This window comes from Apodemus sylvaticus, chromosome 1, assembly GCF_947179515.1.
Source record: "Apodemus sylvaticus chromosome 1, mApoSyl1.1, whole genome shotgun sequence".
In the NCBI taxonomy this organism is placed as follows: Eukaryota; Metazoa; Chordata; class Mammalia; order Rodentia; family Muridae; genus Apodemus; species Apodemus sylvaticus.
In genome coordinates, this window is record NC_067472.1 from 144,698,320 (window position 1) to 144,716,391 (window position 18,072).

General features: G+C 52.1%; 1 protein-coding gene across 1 annotated transcript in view; it reads left to right on the forward strand.

The window, feature by feature from the left end:
* The first annotated feature begins 2,842 nt into the window (after positions 1–2,842).
* The window catches only part of Klf13 (KLF transcription factor 13), a 53,573-nt gene continuing 38,343 nt past the window's right edge, over positions 2,843–18,072 (forward strand). Inside the window, exon 1 of the mRNA XM_052161477.1 lies at positions 2,843–3,783. Within this exon, the coding sequence (XP_052017437.1) occupies positions 3,204–3,783 (580 nt within the window). The 5' untranslated portion in view covers positions 2,843–3,203. The remainder of the gene's footprint in view (positions 3,784–18,072) is intronic.

An 18,072-nucleotide genomic window follows, 5' to 3' on the forward strand; every position in this document is an offset into this window, starting at 1 on the left:
CTCCGGGCTGCCCACTCTTATTTGCAGGGGAAGGACTGAGATGGACCACAAGTTCTGAGTCGAGTGGCACCTTTCACTGTGGCCTTCTGTGTAGTATGCTAATTGGACACTTGAGTAGCTATGGATGTCAGAATGTGTTGATCATTCCCTGTGGCCTGGCTTACTCAGCCTAAAAGCCTCTTCTAGGCTCCTGGCTCCCTGTGCCATGGAATCCCTGAAAGGGGCTTGTAGGTATCACTAAGCGCCCCTGCCCCTGCCACTGTTTGGGGATAGTTTCTGTCTCCTTTAGATAGAGGCAGTCTCTCCTCAGGAAAAGGAAGGGGCAACTGTGAGGCTACACAGAGCTGGCAGCCAACCTAAACATCTCTGGAGGGACTCTAATACAATCATTTATGATCATTCTTATTTCAAGTCCCTTTCCCTTCCATGTCCAGTGTCACCATTTGTGAACCTTGTGGGGAAACTTTACTTCCTATTTCAGGCTTTCGTGTTCTTGGGTCTAGGGGTACATCTCAGCTTTACTGGCTGCTGCTGCTGCTGCTGCTTCTCCTGCTCTTGTCCATTTGCACTCTTGTCTTAGAGTTGAGATTTCTATCTGATATCTGAGTTGTTTCAGAGGCTCCAAGTGGAGCAGCTACCACCCTTCCTCAAAAACCTTTCCCATTAGTCCTCCATGGTTCACTTGCTCCCACTTAGTCCACTCTGATCTCTTTTGTTCTGGTGTTTCTTCTTCTTTCCAGCTAAAAGCAAATAGCCCTACTCTCACCTACCTATACTATTGTTGTCAAGATCCTACTAGCACAGAAACATAGACCTAGAGCTAGGAGATACTCACTGGAGAGCAGAGCCGTACCCCAAGGATATTTCCATCTGGGTTTGGGACAAGAAAGGCCAAGTTTGAGACTCCAATCCTTATGTACTTGGTGAGGGAACTGGTGAGACCATCAGGAAGAAAGCTTGGATGGGGCATATCAGAAGGGTACATTGACCAAGGATATCATAGGAACCTATAATGTTCAGTAAATATGTATGTTCTAGGAAGGTCCACCTTGCCTTAGTGTAGGCAGAGCCCAGGAGGATGCCACCAAACAGACTGTTGAATGTCCCTGGCTGCAGAGGGACAGGAAGGAATGCATGGTCAGAAAGGCAGTGTAGGGGCCAGCTCTTTCCCAATGAAATGACTATCTGTGGCATGTGGTGGGAACAGAGGAGCATTCTGAGTCACCACTTGGTCAGGACACAGTCTCTTAAATGTCATCAACACAATCTGCCTGGAACAAAGATGACTACTTTCTGCCAAGTCGAGACCCTCCTACAAAGCCTTGATCCAGCTTCTCCACAAGACAGCAGCCCACCAGTGAGGAAATGGGTGTGTGCTCACACTCGGGGTGTCCAAATGTTAACAACTGAAAATTCCAAATCGCTCAGTTTTCCCGATTATCAGAAATCAAAGTCTTTTCTATTTTAGGCTCCTATTTAATCTGGGGAAGCACTTGAAATCAGAGCCATGGTTGTTATTTTTCCCGGTGAGGTGACTGAGCATTCTTTAGCCCACTGGGGTTGACCAACTGGCAGTCAGTCTCCCTGACTAGGTGACTGACTTATTTCAAGACATCATCCACAATGAAAAGCAGAGGCTGCTGATCCTTTCCTCACAGGTCAGAGTCCTGAGTGTGTTAAGATTGGTTCATAGTTAGAAGGTATGGTCTCTCTCATGATGGCCTAGTGTTCAGAGAAAAAGAACATGAATGTGTCTAGACTTTAGAGCAAGGTGGCCTAGTTGGAAGGCCCGGCAGGGCGCAGCGAAGCATTTCCTTCAGAGGCCCAGACAGTGGATGGGTGGGGCGCCCTGGGCGGGGTCCTCGCAGCTGGTGGCGTTTGAAGCCTCCACGACCGCGGTGGGAGAGGGGCGGCCTGGAGAAGTTGGCAGCGGGCCTGGGGCAGGAAGGGGGAGGAAGGGGCCCCGTGTTCCCTGAACAGCCGCGACCGCAGCCCCTGCACGTAGCTCACTCTCTCAGCACTGGCAGTGGTGGGCCCTGCATCAGCCAGGTTAACATAGGCTCAAGGGCAGTGCGGCCGCGCGGGGGCGGGGCGGACCCATTGGTGACATGGCTCCGGCCAAGGTTGCGTGGAGGACCGGAGCTCAGTAGAAACAGGGTGAGAAGGTGGCTGGAGATGGGCAATGCAAGCCCGGCCACCAGAAAACTCCAGGGCGATGGGGTGAGGCTCGGTCATGTTCCGCCCATAGGCGAGGTCGGCAGCTAAGGTCCCGCCGGAACGGATACGCCACCTTGCTCGCACTCCCAGAGGGCGGAGCGACCACAGGGTGCTCTCCCCAGCGTTACCATCCTCGTGCCACCCACTGCCGCCTGCTCACAAAAGCACTGGCAAGGAAAGGCCCGGCGGGGTTCCCGCTGCGGGAGGCACGCGCCCCAACCCTGCGCCGCTACACAGCGGCCCGCCACCCTCGGACGTCATGCGTCTGCGCGCCCCGCGCCCGGCTCCGATTTCCGCCCCTCCTCTTGCAGGCCCAGGGGCACGCCCACTGGCGCGCGCAGGTCTCGCGGCCAGTAGGACCCTCTAGAGGCCTGGATTGGCTGCATAAAGTACTCAAGAGCCAATGGGGTTCGCGTCTACCGCTGGCCACGCCCCTCCTGAGGCGCGGGCGCGCGACCGCACCGGAGGGACAGTGCGCGCTCCAAGTTCCCCGCCCCCTTCGTGCGCGCTGCTCCCTGCGGCCGCTGCCGCCTGTAACCTGCGCCGCCAGGATGTGGCTGGGGGCTGACGTCGGGTCCAGATGTGGCCCCGGCCCCGCCCACCCCCGGGGCCGGTCCGCCCACACCGAGCCGCGGCGCGCACGGAGGCTGTCCCGCCTGCCACAATGCACGGTGGAACTGCGACCACAACTTGCAGGGGTCGTGCTTAACGTCGCCGCTGCTCGACGTCCCTAAGACTGGCCGGCTCTGACGCCGCACGCGGACCCTCCTCACTGGAGCCCCCCATGCGCTCACCCTCCAGTGCCCAGCCAGGCGGACGCGGAGCCGCGCGGGTGACGGCAGAAGCGGCTACGCGCCCAGCCTAGCCCAGCCCAGCCGGAGAAGAGGGCGCGCCGCGCCCCCGCCCCCCGCCGCTCTCCGGAGGCCGTGGGTGCGGATGCGCCGCTGACGACTCCAGCGAGAGCACCGCGCGCCCGAGCCCGCAGCATGGCAGCCGCCGCCTATGTGGACCACTTTGCCGCCGAGTGCCTCGTGTCCATGTCCAGCCGCGCAGTCGTGCACGAGCCGCGGGAAGGACCTGAACCCCGGCCCGAGGGCGCGGCCGCCGCCGCCCCCACACTGCCCCGCGTTGACGAGCGCCGCGACGGCAAGGACAGCGCCTCGCTTTTCGTGGTAGCTCGGATCCTAGCGGACCTCAACCAGCAGGCGCCGGCGCCCGCCCCCGCGGAACGCAGAGAAGGGGCCGCTGCGCGCAAGGCGAGGACCCCCTGCCGCCTGCCGCCGGCGCCCCCTGCGCCGCCGCCCGGCCCAGAGCCCGCCTCCCCGGGACAAGCGGGCGCGCCGGCCGCGCCCCCCAGCCCCGCGTGGAGCGAGCCCGAGGCGGCATTGGAGCCAGAGCCCGGCCCCGCGGGGAGCGGCGAGCCTGGCCTCAGACAAAGGGGTCGGCGGGGCCGGAGCCGCGCGGACCTCGAGTCCCCGCAGAGGAAGCACAAGTGCCACTACGCGGGCTGCGAGAAAGTTTACGGGAAATCTTCGCACCTCAAGGCGCACCTGAGAACTCACACAGGTCAGTGGGGCGGCCGGGACGCCGCGAACGCGCGGACTAGGGACTGCTTGGGACCGGTCACGCCCCCAGAGCTCCGCGCCCTGCGCGAGAGGGGGCCGGGGCCAGGGCCGGGGGCGGGGAACCATGAGCTGAGGGCGATCGCGGCCGCGCCCCTGTCCTGGCGCTCCGGCCTCGCGTGACGCTGGCCGTGGCGCTCGGAGCCGGCGCCCTCTCGGCGACCGCGCCCCCATCGGGCACGCCCCCTCCCGGGCTCTTGGGGCGGGGCCGCGGGGGTAGATGTCGTCATCCGGGCTGCGGGCGGCGCGGGCAGGTGCGCTGGAGGTGGTTGGGGGGGCGGGCGGCGCTCCCTTTTGGGGCGTAGGTGCTCCGGGAGCTGGAGTCTCGCCACCCCCTTCCCAAGCCTCTGGGCGGGCTCTGGCGAGGGAGGGGCCGGCCGGGGCGGGCGAAGTTCACGCGGGGACAGGGTTCCCTTCAGCCACTCGGCACATTCTTCGCTCTCTTCTTCCTGTAATTTTTCCAGGGCTCTAAGGTTTAATTTGTCGCAACCCGACCCAACGGCGGCGCTGGCCGACGCGGGGGGCGGTCCCAGCCCTCGCTCCCCACCCCGCGGCTCTTTGTGGGAGCCCCAGCCCATCCGGCCGGCGGGGGCGCGCCCGGCCGCAGGGGGCTGCGCTGCCCGGCTGCGCTTGCTCTAGGACGGTTCGTTCCGTTCACTGTCCTTTCTGATCCAACTCTCACCTGCTCCTGGGCTGGGTGGGGGCAGGTGGCACCTGTACCGGGGCGGCCGGCCTGAGCCTGAACCCTGGGATGGTGTGGGGTCATTAGCTTCTGTGGTTTCCGGGCCCCGTTTCTAAGCGCGACTCTTGGTAGTCCGACCTCCCCCCCCCCATCCATTTTTGGTGTTAACACAAACATTTAAGGTTGTTTTTTTTTTTTTTCTTCTTTGAGCTCACGGAAACTCTTTCGTAACAGTTAACTCTTTCTACAGCTTTGAGGCAAGTTCACAGCAAAAATACTCAGTTCTGTTACTTTGTTACCAGGGTCGGGTTTTTTTTGGTTTTTGTTTGTTTGTGTCTTTGTTGTTGCTAACAGTTAAGTGGCAGACCAAGAAGCTCAGGATGTAGAAGTCGTGGAGCCTAGAGCTCAAGGCCTTTCTGCCTGCGTATTTGTAATGGTGCCCGAGCTCTAGGCCCGGGTGGTGAGGGTCTCAGAACTTTCCCCACAGAGGCTCGGGGGTGGTGGTGGTGGTGGTACGGTGTCTCGGCCTTTTACTGTGGTCCCTCAAACCACGTGGCAGGTGATGGGGTGAGTGAAGACTGTGTCATCTCCCGGCTTTCGGAGTCAAAATTAATGGTGTGTGAGCCCAGGAGGTGGGTGGGGTTTGTATAGGGTTCCCAGTTCTGCTAGGGAAAAGCCGCTGCCGGGGTGGGTGTGGCCGTGGGGGGAGGAGCAGAGAGCTTGGTTCAGAACTTGATGGACCAAGAGTGCTGAGTTGGGGCGGGGGTGTTCGGCGAACAATTATCGGATTGAGAAATCTTGGTGCCGAATATTTCTCCGTGGTTTACCACTTGCACGCAGCACCGGGTAGCCGATCTGGTGAAACTCGGAAGGCTTGCCTGAGGGGAGGGGCTGGGCTTCGTGGGCGGGTTGGGTTCAAGATGTTTTTCCTTTTTGGCTCGCTCCTCCTTTCTGTCTCAGTTGGAGTTTAGAAAACGTTTGGGGGCGCTGGGGACCGCATCTTCCGTAATGGAAAGGGAGCCATTCTCCTCGGAGCTCCAGGAAACTCAGAGCAGGTAGAAGAAAATAGAGTCGACCTTCTATTTAGTGGCAGTAGTATGCTATACTGTTTTAAGAGTAGGTACTCGGTGCCGCCCTTCCTATGTGCTGAGATAGAGAGAGGCTGCACCTCTGGGGTTGTAAAGTTCCAGGCCTTCTTGAAAGCGGGATTAGGGACGCCTGTCTAAGCTGCATCTTATTTGGTACCCAGGTGAGTCTGATGATGAGAGTTGCCCATTTCAAATGCCTGCCCCTGGGTGGAGTCTGGTTCTGCCTCTGATCCAGGAAGCCCTGGGAAGCCATTGCTAAACCTTGCAGCTTAAATAACTGATGTTATAAGAGACGCAGGGCGTTTCTTGGGCACCGAAGGGATAATCTGGCAAGGTGGTCCCAGGGAGTGACTTAATCTTCTCCCAGGACTTCAGAGCAGGCTCTGGCTCTGGGGCCGGTTTGTTCGTGGATATAATAGGGCAGTGGCTAACTGAGGTCTTGCCACATCCACTCCACCCCAATACTCCCCTCGAGAATAATAATTTCGTGGCAGGAGTGATTATCATCACCGCTTTAGCTAACAAGGTAGCCGGCAACTTTCCCGAGCCTCGCTGTGGTTTGGTGGCTTGTGCCCTGGCCACCTAGAAAGCTGAGAGGATGAGCTGTGTGCTTATTGCCTTTGGGAAGGGCCTTCCTCTGTTTTGGATGTCCTCTGCCTAAACAGCTGTTTGCAAAGAGCTGCCCCTCCTGCTTAACTGCAAGGTGATGACCCCTCCCTCCCTAGTAGTCCTGTGGACCATTGCCTACATTTCAAAAGTCAGTATTACAGCCAGTGGATAGAACAAAGAAATGCAACAACCCGAGCTACATGTTTGTTTAATTGGAACCTCTCAGCCTATATTCGGGGAGTTTGCTGACTTACTTTTGGAGGGGCAGTTGTTTTGGAGGCTGGGGGATTTGAGGTGAAAAGGGGAGGATTTTCAGAAGGCTTACTCCTTTGAGCAGCAACACCTCCCCCCCCCCCCCCACACACACACCTGGAGAGTCCTGCATGGCTGGTAGGCCTGCGGTAGAATGGGGTCACTCAGTTTTAAGATATCCTGAATAGATTCCTCCTCTCTTCTTGTTCCTCTAAAGAATTGTTTTCAACGTGGTTTTGTGCTGTTATCCTAGCGCCTAGAACCGGAATATTTCCTTGTATGCTCCCTGGGCTGGGCTGCATAGTGGCTCTCAGGGCACCCTGAAGAAGCAAGGTGTTGGTTGGCATAGTCTATCCCTGCAGCCAGGGGTGAGGTTTGTGGTCACCTGCCCTTGTTTGGGACAGGGAATGGGAAGTAGAATGAGATTATGAGATTACCTTCAGCAGTTTTCTGCATTCATTTCTGAGGGTTAGTCTGCAAATTTACCCTTCCCTGTTAAGTGGGAATTTGATTCTATATGGGATTCTTTTGGGGGGCGGGCATTTTCGAGATCTGTTTAGTCCTGGCTGTCCCAAAACTCACTCTGTAGACCAGGCTGTCCTTGAACTCAGAAATCCGCCTGCCTCTGCCTCCCAAGTGCTGGGATTACAGGCGTGCGCCACCATTGCCGGTTCTTTATGGGATTCTTGGGCCATATATTTGAGCCCCCTCTTCCTAATGTGCACACTGACCTCAGAGCTTCATTTCCAAAACACTGCTGCCTTCTCTGCTGATGGGTAGGTACTCTCTGACATAGCTGCCCAGAGGTAGTCTATCTGAGCAGAGGGTGGCTTGGCTAGTACTTCCTTGAGCCAGGACAGAACCAAGCTCCTTGATTAGCAGCCCAAGAGCATGCTATTCCAGTGGCTTCTAACCCTCTCTCAGCTGTGCTGTGAGGGGTCTCTTCTGAACAAGTAGCACAGAGAACTGTCTCCCAGATACCTATCACTACCTGCGCTGTGTATGTCTTTCTGGATTCCCCTGTGTATTTACATGTGTGCATGCTTGTGTGGCCACATTGACATTTAAAATGTGCATGAGTAGGATCCTCTGCAGGGTTTGCTCCATGTGTAAAGGAGACAGCACTGTTCTTGTGGTGTGAGTCTTCTGTGGAATGGCCAGCGCTTGAGCCAGGCCATGGCTTTTGTGATCTCTTGTCTCCAATCGGTTCTGCTGTTTCTAGCTTTTAGGTGACTGTCTCAATGCAGAGGAGCTGGTGGTTGTGTAGAGGTCTGGTGACATTACTCGCACTGTCTATGAACTGATTATGTCCATGTGGGGTCTGCTGGCCTGAAAGATGAGCCAGCTGCACTTCTTGGTTTTGTCTGGGTGGTGGGGGAGACCTGCTGTGTCACTACTGTCTTTCAAAAGAGTTTTTATCTCTAGTTCTTTTACTGCTGTAGGGCTTTAGAATCTAGACCCACACTGGATGGAGCAGGCTTACTCCCACACGCTCTGTGCCTGCTCTCCTGGCTTCCTTAGGTCTGGCTTTTCCAGGCCCATGAAATGCTCACTCAGTGTTAAGTCCCTATGACGGTCAAGTGTGCTTCCCTGCACAGAGGCTACTTACCTGACCTGGGACTGGGATGTGCTGACAGGCAGGAATAAGTCATAGGCTAGAGGTCACTCCAGAAGAGGCCTTGGATCTGGGAACACAGTGCTAGGGCCTTGCTGGCAGGCATCAAAATGAACTTGTGACAGGCAGCCTTTCTAGTCTCAGGTCCTGCTTGTTCTTGCTAACTACATAACTTTTTGTTTGTTTGTTTTTGTTCTTGTTTTTTCGAGACAGGGTTTCTCTGTGTAGCCCTGGCTATCTTGGAACTCACTTTGTAGACCAGGCTGGCCTCAAACTCAGAAATTCTCCTGCCTCTGCCTCCCAGAGTGCTGGGATTAGAGGCGTGTGCCACCACCACCCGGCAACTACATAACTTTTACCCTGTGGTTATTTGCTTCTTGGTTGTAGCAAAGCAGAGGGACAAGGTGAATTAGATCCCAAAGCTGTTAAAAGTGAGGAAGGAACCAAGCAGTTAAGAAACTCCTATGTGTGTGCATTTAAATATATACCCAGAGAAACCCAAGGAGCACAATGGGAGAGGCGCATCATCCTTGCGCTTAGCCGTCCTGTGCTTGCATCAGAGACCCTGTATATTCCTCACAGAGATTTTCAGATAGCAATGCATTAAAGTATATGCAGTTTGTTCTCTAAGAAGGCACTTTAAATGGTTCATGAGAACATCTAGAGCCGTGGTTCTCAACCTTCTTACTGCTACAACCCTTTAATACAGTTCCTCATGTTTGCCGTGACCCCCAACCATAGAGATTATTTCCTTGCTACTTCATAACTGTAACTTTGCTACTGTTATAAACTGAAGTGTAAATATCTGATGTGTGACCCCTGTGGGAGTTATGACCTACAGCTGAGAACCACTGATCTAGAATGACGGGTATGCTCTCAACCACATCCCTAACTCTCCCAGACTAGGCTTGGTGTTAAGCACCTCGACTTTCAGGAGGAACCTAGGATATAGTGTTTGTGTTTGTGGTACTGGGGAATCAAACCTAAGGAGGCATGTAGTTTAGGGTTTTACTGCTGTGAACAGACATGGTGACTGAGGCAACTTTTAAAAAAGATATTATTTATTAACTAATATATAATATTACTATTTACTAATATAGATGAGTACATTGTAGCTGTCTTCAGACACATTGGAAGAGGGTATCAGATCCCATTACAGATAGTTGTGAGCCACCATGTGGTTGCTGGGGATCGAACTCAGGACCTCTAGAAGAGTAGTCAGTGAAATGAGTTTTTTCACTAGTTCTGTCAGATATGGCTGCATATTTCTGAAATCCCCGCTATCCAGGTGGTTGACCAAAACCTGAATGTCACCCTTGGCCACATTGAATATCTTGCCTTTACATAAACTAAAAAAGTATTGGTGACTATTAGGGTAACTAGAGAGTGGGACTATTAGGTGTGGCCTAGTCGGAATAGGTGTGTCACTGTGGGTGTGGGCTTTAATAATACCCCAATCCTAGCTGCCTGGAAGTAAACATTCTGCAAGCAGCCTTCAGATGAAGACGTAGAACTCTCAGCTATTCTGCACCGTGCCTTTCTGGATGCTGCCATGCTCCCACCTTGATGATAATGGACTGAACTTTCTGAACCTGTAAGCCAGCTCCAATTAAATGCTGTCCTTATAAGAGTTGCCTTGCGGGCTGGAGATATGGCTCAGGGGTTAAGAGCACTGACTGCTCATCCAAAGATGCTGAGTTCAATTCCCAGCAACCACACGGTGGCTCACAACTATCTGAAATGGAATCTGATGCCCTCTTCTGGTGTGTCTAAAGACGGCTACAGTGTTCTCAAATAAATTAAAAATAAAATCTTTGGCCGGGCGGTGGTGGCGCACGCCTGTAATCCCAGCACTCTGGGAGGCAAAGGCAGGTGATTTCTGAGTTCAAGGCCAGCCTGGTCTACAGAGTGAGTTCCAGGACAGCCAGGGCTACACAGAGAAACCCTGTCTCGAAAAAACCAAAAATCAAAAAAAAAAGAAATCTTTAAAAAAATGCACACACTGCAGGTGAGGGTGCATCAAGGGTTTGCAGTGGCCTTGTGCTTCTGAGCGCTGCAGCACAAGTGCTACCTAGCATGTGCTCCTTGGCCATTGCTCTTGGATCAGCATTCTGTGTGACACAGGTAAGCAAGGCACTCGTCTCACGCCACATTTGTATGATGGCCGCCAGTGCTTTGGAGTTGGGGCTGAGCAGTTGATACTGTGCCATGGCCTGCTCCCTTACCATGTCTTTCCTTCCCAGGCTCTTTAAATATCTGCTGTATGTATTCAGTTTCTGTAAGGAGTCCCGAAATTCCCACCCAGGATCTATCTAGGCAACAGACTTTGTCCTTGGCTTCCTTGAGCCATTTGAGAACCATTTGAGAAAGTGACATTTAAGAGGAGTTTATTTAGATATATTTATTTTAAGTGGGGTTTGCTTATGTGTATGTTGTATACCATGTGTATGCCTGGTGTCCAAGGAGGTCAGAAGAGGGTACCAGATCCTTTGGAACTAGAGTTACTAGTTGTGAGCCATCATGTGTGTTCTGGGAACTAAACCCAAGTCTTCTATAAGAGCAACAAGTGCCCTTAACCTCTCCAGGAAAAAGATGTCAACTAGTTCCCTTGCTGGATCACATGGTTAAGATGGTACTTGTTGGGTCCCTATTGCACAGGGACATGTTTCTCTCTCTCTCTCTCTCTCTCTCTCTCTCTCTCTCTCTCTCTCTCTCTCTCTCTCTCTCTCTGTTGTTGTTGTTTGTTTGTTTTTCGAGACAGGGTTTCTCTGTGTAGCCCTGGTGGTACTGGAACTCACTCTGTAGACCAGGCCGGCCTCAAACTCAGAAATCTGCCTGCCTCTGCCTCCCAAGTGCTGGGATTAAGGTGTATGCCACCACACCCTGCTCATGTTTTTCTTTTCTTTTCTTTTTTTTTTTTTTTTTTTTTTGGTTTTTTCGAGATGGATCACATGGTTAAGATGGTACTTGTTGGGTCCCTATTGCACAGGGACATGTCTCTCTCTCTCTCTCTCTCTCTCTCTCTCTCTCTCTTGTTGTTGTTTGTTTGTTTTTCGAGACAGGGTTTCTCTATGTAGCCCTGGCTGTCCTGGAACTCACTCTGAAGACCAGGCTGGCCTCGAACTCAGAAATCCGCCTGCCTTTGCTTCCCAGAGTGCTGGGATTACAGGCGTGCGCCACCAACTCCCGGCCCTCATGTTTTTCTTAATAATAATAACCTGTGGCTGATGCTTTGAGATCCGCCTCCTGCCTTGTGCTCATGCCCTTGGGTTCCCCTGGTTGGTTTCTTGATCATCTTCTAACATCCTGACTCAAGTGTGTGGGAGGTTTGGGGTCTCTACTTTTGATGACTTTTTTTTTTAAGATTTATTTAGTTTATGTATATGAATACATTGTAGCTGTCTTCAGACACACCAGAAGAGGGCATCGGATCCCATTACAGATGGCTGTAAGCCACCATGTGCTTGCTGGGAATTGAACTCAGGACCTCTGGAAGAGCAGCCAGTGCTCTTAACCACTAAGCCATCTCTCCAGTCCTTTTTTTGATGGCTTTTAAAGTCAACAGAGTATCCTGAAGGAGCTTTAGGCATTGTGCTCCCCCTCCCCCACCCCAAGCAAATACACCAGAGCATTACTCATAAGTGCTTCTTGGTGCATTTGTAGTCAGCTCAAAGGGTAATTGGTGCCATTCTTGGCCAGACTGCCTGCACGCTCACTTGGCTTGCTCTTGTGTCTGGGTGGTTGTTATGGCCAACACCTATAAGAACCTGGTGAGACTCTACGTATTCTCAAGAAAAAAAGAACACTCCTGTGCCCACTGAGCCTGTGGGTTTTGTTTGCTTGCTTTTCGTTTTATAGCCTTAGATGGGATTTTTCTCAAGAAATCAGCTTCTCTTCAAAGTAGAAAGTAAAGGCTTGGTAGTTTAGAAGTTGGCTGTGCCCTATGAGCAGGATTGGGGTGATAAAGCAGCTGCCACCCAGTCCCTAGACACAGAGTGTAGAGAGTGCAGCCATTGTCATAAGCCAGTGTAATGGGGACCCGAACTTAACTGTTGAGTCTTCCCAGCAGGAATAGATTGGTACAAGGTACTTGTTGGAAGCCAGAATAATGATCATTCAAGCAAAGTTCTGCATTTAGTCTTTGAATGTTTGTCTACATACATGTAAACACAGGTGTTGTGGAAATTTGAATGAACCAGGAGGTGGTAGTGCACTCCTTTAATCCCAGCACTTGGGAGGCAGAGGCAGGCGGGTTTCTGAGTTGGAGGCCAGCCTGGTCTACAGAGTGAGTTCCAGGACAGCCAGGGCTACACAGAGAAACCCTGTCTCGTAAAACCAAAACCTAACCAAACAAAAAAGAAAAAAGAAAAGAAAATTTGAATGATAACGGTTCCCCCATACTCTCTGGCATTTGAATACTTGGTCTCTAGTAGTTAGTGCCATTTGGAGAAGCTTAGGGGTGTGGCCTTTCTAGGGAAGTATGTCACTGGGGTGGGCCTTGAGAGTTTAAAGACAGGCACCATTTTGATTTTGCTTTCTTGGCTTCCTGTTTGTGGTTTGAGGTGTGAGCCCTCAGTGCTCAGCTTCTAGCTTCAGGCACCTTCTGTCCCCACCATTATGGAACCTAATCCTCTGGAGATATAAACCCCAAATACACTCATTCTTCTAAAGCTGCCTTACACTAGAAACCCTAGGACACACACAAATGCAGTGTCCGCGCCAGGCATTCAGAGCTGGAGTATGCTGGCTATATGGATACTCTGCTTTCTACTTCTGAGTTATATTTTAGGGTCCACCCACAGCCCCAACAACTGTGGATGAGCTTTTCATGAGTCTTACTCTTGGTAGAGGTGCAGGGTTCCCTTACTTGGAAATAGGACTGTGTGGTAAAGAGGTATCCATCTGCCCCATCTGTCCCTATTTGATTTGATTTTTTTTTCCTTTTTCTTTGCCTAGATCGATCCATCCATGCATGTGTGCATCCATCCATCCATCTATCTCTTTAGATGGGGTCTTGCTGTTTAGCCAGCCTGTTTGTCTAGATGGGGTCTTGCTATTTTCTGTCTATTTATTTAAATGGGGTCTTGCTATTTACCCTATATCTATCTATCTATCTATCTATCTATCTATCTATCTATCTATCTATCTATCTACCTACCTACCTATCTCTGTAGGGTCTTGCTATTTAGCTTGGCTTTGCAGGCTTTTGCGTGCTGGTGTCCACATGCCCAGCTCTGTCTGACTTGTGGCTGGCTGTTTTGTCTTCTATCCTTCCAGTATTATTCCTGATGAAGGGCTGGGTATGAGCACTGTGTGGGGGTGTGCCCTAGTGTGTGCACATGTGTATGTAAGTTATTCATGCACGTTTGGTGGACCGTGGCATGGTATTATGGTCTAGACAAGCCTCTCCTTTGCAGCATTGTTACAAACCAAGCCTCGAACATGCTTCCAAAGAATTTTTTCCCCAGGGGTGGGGGGGGGGGGCATCTGTTTATTGTTCTCACTTTTTTGAACACAAAAACACTTGCTAACCAGGAACTTGGCCACACTCCGTGGCCATTGGCCAGTCTGTCCCAAGGTGACCTGCTTAGAAAAGCCCTGAGGCTTGAAACCCTAGATTAAATGTCCTTGTACTTCTGCCACAGGGGTGTGAGGGGCCAAGGCAGGCTTATCTCCTTGGAGCCAGACCCAGGGTGCATCATGGAAGAGCAAGACATGGGGACCCAAATTAAAAGACACTTATCAGGTCTCCGGTATGTGGCTCAGTATAGAGCACTTGCAGAGTGAGGCTCTGTTTGATCCCCAAGTAAAATAACAGCCACCTGCCAAAGAGTCAGTGGCACAGTTCCTGTCTTGAGGGGACTTCTAAAGGTTTGGCACTGGTTGGTCTGCTGTGGAAGTAAGTTTAACAGCAGCTAGAGACTTCACAGAGAGGGGGGTTACCTTGCCTCAACCACATTGACAGTACACAAAACAGGGCCCTCTATAGTTAACCTTTATGGGTATGTGGTCCTTCCTACCCCGGGCCAGCTCTTTTCTTACAGTAAGGAAAACCTTTGACCACAGCAGCAATCCTCAGGTTTATGGAACTGAGGGGTCCTTGGGTTTCATATGTGGGACCCCAAGGCAGACGAGCTCTTCTTAGGGGGACTGGGATCCTTGCTAGGGAAGGGTCCAGCCTTTGCAAGAACAAATCTTTTGGGAAGTTGTCTAGGTGTGCAGGTAGCTTTAGGGAATCTTGTTTTCAGCCACACCAGAGTGTGTGTGAGCCTGCAGTAATAGGAATGCCCTACTGCTGTGAATTCCTTCTCTGACCCCTATTGTTCCTAACTGAGAAAAAGGACACGACTGGGAAATGGCTCGCTTAATAGAGTGCCTGCTGCTCTAAGCAAGAGGTCCTGAGTTCACACAAACCTGTGTGAAAAGCTGTGGAGACAGCCTGGGCCTTGTAACCCCAACCCATCCAAGCTGGGGGTGGGGTGGGGGTGGGGGGTGGAGACGAGAGGACCCTGAAGCTCATTGGCTGGCCAGCCTAGCTGAATCAATGAGAGTCTGTCTCAAAAAAATGAAAGTGTAGGATTAGAGAGATGACTCAGCGGTTAAGAGCAGAGGTTCTGAGTTCAGTTCCCAGCAACCACATGATGTCTCAGAACCATCTGTAATGGGATCTGATGCCCTCTTCTGGTGTGTCTGAAGAGAGCAGTGGTGTACTTAGATATATAAAATAAATAAATCTTTTTTAAAAAGTGGAAAGTATCAGCCAGAGTCAACAACCTTGGGTCTCCCCAGATGCCGTGTGCACTTGTACCCCATGCATGTGCATTCACACTAACAAATACCTGCTACACACACACACACACACACACACACACACACACGTGAACTGGGGAAGAGAATGAACAAGGGGAACTTGCTTGACTTGGAAAGTAGACAAGAGGGTTGTGCAAAGAAGTGCTGGGTAAGAGGACGTGGAGGAGATTTGTACCCATAGACTAAACTCCTGCTGTTGAAGGGGCACAGAGGTGTGTAGTTTGAACAAGGATAGTGAGCTTAAGTTAATTACATAGTGGCCAGTCACATGAAGACGTGTTGACTGTAGTCTAGTCCTTAGCAGGCCCTCCATTGTCTTGGTCCATGCCTCTCTGGTCTCCTTGTACTCAACACCACAGCCCACCACCTTGGTTTGCTTAGTGGTGATGGTACCTACATGTTTCTCCCATGCTTCTCTCCTACCAGGTTTGCTGAGTGACCTGCAACCCGTAGGTGGTCCTTAGGACCCTCAGGTTGCCTCAGGTTCTCTGAGGTTCTCGGGAAGATTTTCTCTGACCTGCTGTTTTTGACTGTCAGCCCTTGGCAGCACCTGGGACACACAGGGACTTTGAACTATTATCTTTTCCAGAGTGCCCTCTTTGCTACTTGGCCTGATACAACACACTGTGTCTTCTGTGTGAGCCCTGGGCTTTGCAGAATGTCCATGTCAAGGCGGTGTGCCTGCCAGGCTTTGTGAAGGGATGTGGCTCTCTCAAAGAGAACAGTCAGGGTGTTACTGCACTGGCATGCTTCGGCCATGTTAGCAGTCAGAAAGAAAGCTGGTTTTCCCGAACTGCCAGGCCCGTCCTGTGGCCAGGCATTTTGCTTTGGATTATTCTATCACTTTGGATAAAGTTCACACTGTAGCTTTTGAAAAACTTCAGCCTTTATTTTCTTGTCCTCATTCTTCTACTTTGCCATCACAGTAAGTAGTATTCCATTACTAGAGATGGAATCCCAGGTTTATGTATGCTAGGTAAGTACTTGTTCCACTGAGCCCCAGCTATTTTCCTCTGTCAGCGATCTCGTTAAGTTGCCTAGGCTGCGCTGGAACTTGGGGTTCTTCTGCCCCAGCCTCTCGAAGAGCTAGAATTATAAGTCTCCACTCCCACATCTGGCTCTTGGCCTGAATTATGATCCAGTGTTTTGAACTCATTTGTCAAGTTAACCATGGAGCTCAGCTTGGAAGAGTTTATGTGGGTGTGTATGGATGTGTGCCCATATGTACATGAATGCATGTGTGCCTTTGTGTGTTCGTGTGCACACATACAAGCCATTGAGCCAGCACATAGGACACTTGCTCCCTTGGATGGAAGATAGCCATAGGATGTACAGGCTGTAGCAGGAATGTTTGTTGCTATGGTGCCCTGAACCCTTCAGAAAGCCTGATGCCCAGCCAGAGCGGAGGAGAAGGGAGGAGCGTGCCTGGCGGAGGCTCTGCAGACAGGGCTGTCGGTCCTCAGGATGTCGAGAGGGACCTGTAGTTGAGCACGAGGGGTTTGCCCTCCATCCCTCAGGCCTCCTCACAGACTTGGAACCTGGATAGGATCTGGGTGCGCGTATGGGCTGTCCAGCTGAGGGTGCAGTCTGGGCACATCCACTCTTAATTTCCGCCTTGTACTTTGGACCCAAGCTGGTTCTAACTTGCTTTCAGTGGTTTCCAACCCCTAAGGAACCGGGGCACAGGGGGCTGAAGGAAGGAGAATGTGGATGCCTCTCCTTGGTGCTATACAGGGGAGACGGCTGCATAGCCATGAGGGAAGCTGTGGCTTCCTCCTTCCGCTCTCTGGGGACACCCTGGCACCTATCCTCTGTGGTGTTGGGGAGGAGGTGGCTTGGTTGGCTGTTCCTGGTCCCAGCCAGGGTCCTCCTACACAGCAGAACTAGAGGTAAATACTGAGTTGCCTTGACAACCAAGCTGAGTCTGGGCTCCCAGTGCTCCTTGGCTAGAGAAGCTTTCATTGTCTCAAGTTCCTAAGATGGGTTTCTATTTTGATTTTTTTTTTTTAATTAGCCGTATGACTAAGATTGCAAAATGCCTGACCTGGTTCCCGTAATTTCTTAATAAACATTTATATTCCTTTTATAGGAGGAACATTTCTGTGATTCATTGACTTTTTCTTTTAGGTTGGTGAGGCGGGGTGGGGGCAGCACAGAGGGCACCCCACTGCCGACAGCTGGCACAGCGTAGGCTTTGGAGTACTGGCTGAGGCCCAGAGGCTGGGAGCACTTACGTAAACACCACACCGGGATTTATTGGCTTTGAGGCTGATTAAGTTCCATGGAAAATTTTGGGGCACTGCCTCTCTTCTCCTGGAGTGCTCAGATGCCCATAAGTGGAGCTTCCAGAGCCTGGGGGCCACCTACTTTCCTGCCCAGAGCCAGTCTTCCTGGAGGAGTCTAGGGTGTGATCTGGTTTTACACCTCAGCCATGCCAGTGAGGATTATGTTTGCTGTTACACTCTTAACTGCTCTTGCAGGAGCCCAGCAACCCGGGCGAGCAGCACCTGGCCAGGCTCTCCTGCCCACATGCCTGGCTGTTGATGGGAAGGTCCCTGTGGGAATGGCCAGCCCATGAGTGGACTCAGCAGCAGGTTCCCAGAGCTTTCTGTTTGGCCAGGGTCTCTTCTCTGTCTTTCTGTCGGTCACCTAATATATCCTTGCCCCAACAGAGAGCCTGGTGAGTAAGCTGGGAAGCTGATTGATTTGCTGACCAGAAATGCTGGTCACCTGGTTGATGGTCACCTGGTTGATGGTTACCTGTTGAGGCTCCCTTTAGGGTTGTGCGGGTCAGTCTCTGGTTTATGCATGTCAAGGGGGTTGGGTTGTTTTATGGGTTGTTTATTCCATTGTCTGTGTGGACCTGCCCAGGAAAGCAGCTGTTGGCAGTAGCCTGTTAGAGTTGCCATGTGTAGCAGGCCCCCAACCCAGCACCAAAGGAATGTCCAGATTTGCTGTGCGGATTGCAGATTCAGGGCTGCTTTTGCTTCCCGCAGTCCAAACATTCCAGCTCCACCTGCTTTCACTAGGGAGCAGTCGCTGGCTGGCCCTCAGCAGGAGGCCTGGCCTAGCCCCTGAGTAGAGGGCTGCCTGTGTCCCCATCACAGAATGACTTCCCACCCGACTCTGTAAGGTAGGCATGGTCCTCCTAATATGACCACATCTGTTCAAGGATGT